The sequence below is a fragment of the Lemur catta genome, chromosome 11 (assembly GCF_020740605.2).
Source record: "Lemur catta isolate mLemCat1 chromosome 11, mLemCat1.pri, whole genome shotgun sequence".
Classification (NCBI taxonomy): Eukaryota; Metazoa; Chordata; class Mammalia; order Primates; family Lemuridae; genus Lemur; species Lemur catta.
Genome location: NC_059138.1, coordinates 9,877,888 through 9,883,887, shown reverse-complemented (window position 1 = coordinate 9,883,887; position 6,000 = coordinate 9,877,888). Strand labels below are relative to the sequence as shown.

At 42.3% G+C, this 6,000-nt stretch overlaps 1 protein-coding gene across 1 annotated transcript; it reads right to left on the bottom strand.

Annotated features, from left to right (window-relative positions):
• Positions 1 to 4,176: 4,176 nt before the first annotated feature.
• Positions 4,177 to 5,118, bottom strand: LOC123647439 (olfactory receptor 2F1-like). The gene has a single exon (XM_045564900.1). It carries the CDS (start codon positions 5,116 to 5,118, stop codon positions 4,177 to 4,179), a length of 942 nt encoding a protein of 313 aa, XP_045420856.1.
• Between the last annotated feature and the right edge of the window lie 882 nt (positions 5,119 to 6,000).

Genomic DNA, 6,000 nt, shown 5'->3' with positions numbered 1-6,000 from the left:
TTTCCAGTCTTGTGGGGGTTCACAGTACACATATATGGATTGGTGTTTAGCCAGAGACTCACAGACTGATTTCTGGCTGTAGTAGCTTACTCCTCCTTCCAAGCTCTGCATCTTCCACTGAGCAAGACTTCCAGACTCTGTTTGGACTCCCTCTGCTGTGCCACAATCTGGATATTTCCTTCTGGCATGAAGTCTGGGTGATTTTAAGAATCACCTCATTATTTTTGCTTTTCACAGGAATTACAGTTCTGTACTGCTTGTTTTTCAATATCTGAAAATATGGTTTTTAATTGTTTTTCAGTGTTCAAGTTGTTTATGGTAGCTGGGCAATTCTGGATCCTGCTACTCCTTCATGTCTAGAAGTAGAAGGCATATATAATTTTTGTTTTTGAATTTATTATTCTGTATTCTTAGAGAATGCTTTCATTTTACCTTTGAACTATCTTACTTTTTTTTTTTTTTTAAGAATTTCAGCAATAAGAATGGCCTATTTTTATATAAAAGAATGAAGGACTAGGTAGTAAGTGTGGTTCACTCTGCAATTACATAGGTGAGACTATGTTGGGATGAGCTCTTCCCCTGGATAGTCTTATCAGAGTTGAGTGTATTTCGATTGAGAATAAATTCTATCAAGTGATAGAATTCACTTTAGGGTGATCAAGGAGGGATTTGATTATAAAGGTATTGGTCCCTAAAATGCCATAGGAAGGTGATATTTACTCGGTGAAAACAACATCAGCCGTAGAGGCTCTAGCATTTACAAGAAACTTTATCTTTGTGTTAGAGAAAAATACTTTTTTTTTCTCTTTTTTCTCCAGAGGATCAAGGCTGGGGCCTTCATTCTGGTGGTGGATAGTGACAGAGGAGCTGACCTGGTCAGTTATTCCATAAAGAATGCTTCAAGTAGTCCCCTTTTATCAGACCCACTAACCTTGCCTATCTTTGATTATAACTGCCAAATTAGAGTCCTTAACATCTCCAGGGTTCTAATAGTTAGATCAACTGCTTATTTAACTGCAGCTTCCTTTTCGTATATACCGGGTTGTGACAACCTCCTCCTTATCAGTGTACTTCAACCTTCTTTATAGTCAAGACATTTGTTGGAATCTCTAATCCAACATGATCCCCTTTTTCAATTTTATATTTTTTGTTTGTATATTCCTATCCTTTAAGAAGTACAAATATTAACTTACCCGACACATTATAAGCCATGCATATAATATCTGTTTGTTTCTCTGTTATTTTAAGGATCATTTGGCAGGATATAACATTTTGGATTATACTTTTGTGCCCTCAAGACCTGGCAGAAAATTATTTCAGTGCCTTCTTGGCACTCTTTATTGTAGAGGAAAAGTTTGGTGCCAGCTTGGTTGTTGGTCTTTCTCAGGGAACTTACCTGTTTGTTGTTGGACTTTTTCTTATATACTTGAAATTTAAATTTTTTCCAGAGTGTGTTCATGTGTGAGTCACTTTGAACGATTATTTTTTCCTAGAAATTCAGATGAGCTCTTTCAATACACATATACAGGCTATAGAGGGTAATGGCCAAGAGCTCACACTCTGTAATCAGTCTTAATAGATCACTGTCCCTTCTGTATAGTTATTTAATGAAGAAGGATTATAGCTAAGCAGTATAGAAACAATATATTGTTTTAGGTTGGCAGTCTCCAATTTTTAACTAGTTTTATCAAAAAACATCATACACAAAGGTTTTTTTTTCCTTTTTCTTTTTTTAGAGATGAAGTCTTGCTGTGTTGCCCAGGCTGGAATGCTGTGGCTTTTCACAGGCATGATCATAGAGCACTACAGCCTTGAACTTCTGGGCTCAAGTGATCCTCCTACCTCAGCCTTCTGAGTAGCTGGGACTACAGGTGTGCACCACTACGCCCAGCTTATCATATACACAGTTTGCTCATTCAATTATTTTAAGTTTCAGTTTATTCTCCCTCATTATCCAAGGAGGAAGAATTCCTGAGATTTCTTTGCTATACAAAATGCAGACACTGGGAAGAAGGTAGGCAAAAGCCCAAACATGGAGGCCTTGATTGGGAGAGAGAACATCTATGGAGGAAATAGAGAAATAAAACAATAATTTGTTGATTTTGAGAAACAAATTAACAAAGGTCTAAAAATAAGTTAAAAAGTTGTGCTGGATAGTTCTTTAAAGAAGATATGCAAGTGATCAAAAAGCATATAAGAATATGTTCAATGTCATTATTCTTTGAGGACAGACAAATGAAAACTAGAATGAGGTAACATTTCATACCCACTAGAATTAAAAAAAAAGGAACTGCAAATAACAAGTGTTGGTGAGGATGTGGAGAAATTGGAACGCTTGTTCATTGCTGGTGGTAACGTATAAGGGTTCAGCTGTGGTAGAGGACAGTTTGGCAGTTCCTCAAAAAGTTGAACATGGAATTACCATATGACCCAGCAGTGGCACTTCTAGCTACTAACCCCAAAGAATCGAAAACAAGTATTCAAACAAAAATTTGTACATGAATATTCATAGTAGCACTAATCACAATAGTGAAAAGGTAGAAGCAGTCCAAACATCCATTATCTGATGACTGTATGAGCAAATGTGCTATATCCACAAAATGGAATATTATTCAACCATGAAAAGGAGCAAAGCACGGCTGCCTACTACAGCATGGATAGGCCCCAAAAACATCACGCTAAGTGAGAGAGACCAGACACAGAAGGCGGCATATTGTATGTTTCCATTTATATGAAATGTCCAAAATTGGCAAATCCATAGAGACACAGATTAGTAATTTTCAGGAGCTGGGGGAGGGAGTGACTGCTTAATGGGTGTGGGGTGTCCTTTTGGGAGTGATGGAAATGCTTTGGGGCTAGACAGACATGAGGTTGTACAACATCGTCAATGTACTTAATGCCAATGAATTGTACACTTTAAAATGGTAAAAATTGTGAATCATATGATATGTGTACTTAACTTCAATTTTAAAAAAGTCTTACTAAAAATTTTAAAAGGTGCTCCATTCTCTTTTCTTCAACCCTTTAGTGTTTTTGCAACAGACTGAGTAAAAGTTTGAATTGTATCAACTTATGTGTTTTATTTGCTTTGTATTGTGACAAACCTGAGATTTGTAATATTTAGGTAAGGAGATGATTTATTCTGATTTTTAAAGCTTGTTTCAAACATTTTTCAAGATAAAATCATCATTGCTTTGCTTTATGGTCTAGGATGTTCAGAGCTCAATAATTTATCTGTGTATTATAAAAGCAGAACACAATTTTTGCCACAGAGAAATAGGATTCTTCCCTTGCTGAATCCCTTGGCTCCATCCGGTCATGTGCAGTGAGGCTTTCTAGCCAAGAGGAGCTCTGAATACACCCCTTGGTTTTCACATGAGGATATCCTTGGACCCGATGTAGAAAGACATTCATTTGAGGTCCTGAACATCTGACTTTCCAGCCAGCCCTTTGCCACCACTGCAAATTCTAAAGGGAAGCAAGCAAAGGGACGTCCCTGTGACTTGCATGGCCCACTCACACTCATCATGGCTGAGGGGACCATTGCTATGATTTTGGCCCCAAATCCTTGTGTGAATTCCCCACCCTAGTAAGCTGGGCTGGATGATGTGTGAGTCACAAGGTGACCTTTGTACTTCTGACCTAAGGCTTTTTCGATCCCATGGGCACAGTGAATTTTTTTTTCCCCTTTTCTCACTGACTACAGAGTTTAGACATATATTTGCAGATTTTAGCAAGGAAACAGATTTTCTTGGCATGCATTTTGTGCACTGCCCTGACTTCTGATTTAATCTTCCTTCCTGATTCAGATACACTGGTGTATCTCCCCCCACAACTTTCTTTCATTTAAGAAAATGAATATACTTCATTTTACTTTCTGTAGGTTGTATTTGTTTTTAAGTTGTTGTAATTCACATTTTTTGGAATAAGGCAGTGACCAAAAATAGAGAACACATACAATCCCATTTCTCTATTACATCAAAACAGTATAGTGCAGACTGTGGACCTCCCACCTGTTCCCTTACTTAAACACATGCACACACGTACACATACACTCATGCACACACGTACACACACATGCACATGCACACATATGTACACACCCGTTATGCAGGAGGGCACACTCTAATGCCCACTGTCTTCAGCGTGAAGCCCTGTCATTATAAAAACCACACTCTAATGTTTTAATTCAGAGGTCCTCATCAGAACTCTACTCAGAGCAGCCTTCACATCCTTGTTGCGCAGACTGTAGATGAGAGGGTTCAACATGGGGGTCACCACAGCATAAAAGACCACCACCACTTTGTCCTGCTCAGCTGAGTCTGTGGTGCGGGGCTGTATGTGTGTAAAGAGGGCCATCCCGTAGGACATGGAGACCACGGTGAGGTGGGAGGCACAAGTCCCGAAGGCTTTGCGGCGTCCCTGGGTGGAGCGGATGCGCAGGATGGCGGCCACAATGTGGGTGTAGGACAGCAAGACCAGGCAGCAGGGCACCAGCAGCACCACCACGCTGGAGGCCACTATGACCATCTGGTTGAGAGTGATGTCCACACAGGCCAACCTGACCAGTGCCAGTGTCTCACAGGCCACGTGGTTCAGCACGTTGTGCCCACAGGTGGGCAGGCGCATGGTGATTGCTGTCTGCACGGCGGAATTAGCCAGGCCCACAAGCCAAGAGACAGCTGCCAACGCCACACAGAGCCTTGGGCTCATCACGGACGTGTAACGCAGAGGGTCACAGACGGCCACATAGCGGTCATAGGCCATTGCAGCCAGCAGCAGGAACTCAGTCCCACTAAGGGCCAGGGAGAAGAAGTGCTGGGTCCCACATCGGGCAAGGGAGATGGTCTTCTTCTCCAGGAGGAAGTGCACCAGCATCTGGGGGACCCCGCTGGAGGTGCAGCAGATGTCCACGATGGAGAGGTGGCAGAGGAAGAAGTACATGGGCAGGTGGAGTCGTGTATCCAGCCCGATCAGCAGGAGGATGAGCCCATTTCCCAGCAGCGTCAGTAGGTAGGTTGCCCCAAACAGGACAAAGAGTGCAGCCTGGGTCTGCCTGTCACTGGAGAGACCCATTAGGATGAACTCACTCACCCAGGTCCTGTTGTCCCTCTGCATGGAGCAGGCGGGTCAGGCTGCCAGGGAGGAGTAGAGTTAGAAAGAAGTAAGTGAAGGTCTCCCTTTAGGGGTCTCGGATTAAGTCCTGGACTAGTATTGGAGCTGGAATGGGAACATTGAGCCTTGGCTTTTTAACCTAGATGGTTAGGGGAGAATGCAATGAAGGCCTCGGAAAAAGGGACATTTGGTTTCTGACACTAAACTGTGAGGTTCTGAAGGACAAAGTCCCTGTTTCGACCACCTTTTTATATTTAGGACCCAGCACAGCACCAATTATATGGTGGTAATCTATCAATGGAGAAGGAAAGACAGAGAAAAAAGAATGATGGAAAGAAAAGAGAAAGCAAAGAAAAAGGAAAACTAAGGAAGCAAAGTAGAAAAGCAGAAGAGGAGGGAAGGAAAGCTCAGGACAGGAAAGGCTGGAAGGATTCTTCACTGCGGGGTGGCAGCGGGCAAAGCACTATAATTGGACACTTGAGAACCACAGGGAACTGCGGGTTCCTCAGGGTCATTTCCCGCCCTGGCCCCAGCTTCAGCTGCTTTTCATGCTTCTTGTAGGGGCCCACCCAGTCCTGGTGACCGTTGGAAGGAGCCCTCTCACATCCTCAGTCACCCTGCAGTCCAGATGAAGCTCAGAGCCTTTAACCCAGTGCGCCAAAGCCCCTCTGTGTGCCAGGAGCCGTGCCAGGCGTTGGACACCTGTCTGTGATCAGGAAAGACAGAAACATGGGTCCTGGTTTCTTGGTTCTTCTAATTTATCTAGGGACACAGAGATTGAATTAATAATTACAAATGATTAATTAAGTATAATTGCACTAAGTGCTATGAAGGAGAAGAACAAGGTTAGTACTTGGCTAATTAAATTTGGAGCTCTGTAATTAA

Excerpts from the sequence above, each read along its gene's own strand:
- LOC123647439 (XM_045564900.1), bottom strand. The coding sequence starts at position 5,118 with ATGCAGAGGGACAACAGGACCTGGGTGAGTGAGTTCATCCTAATGGGT.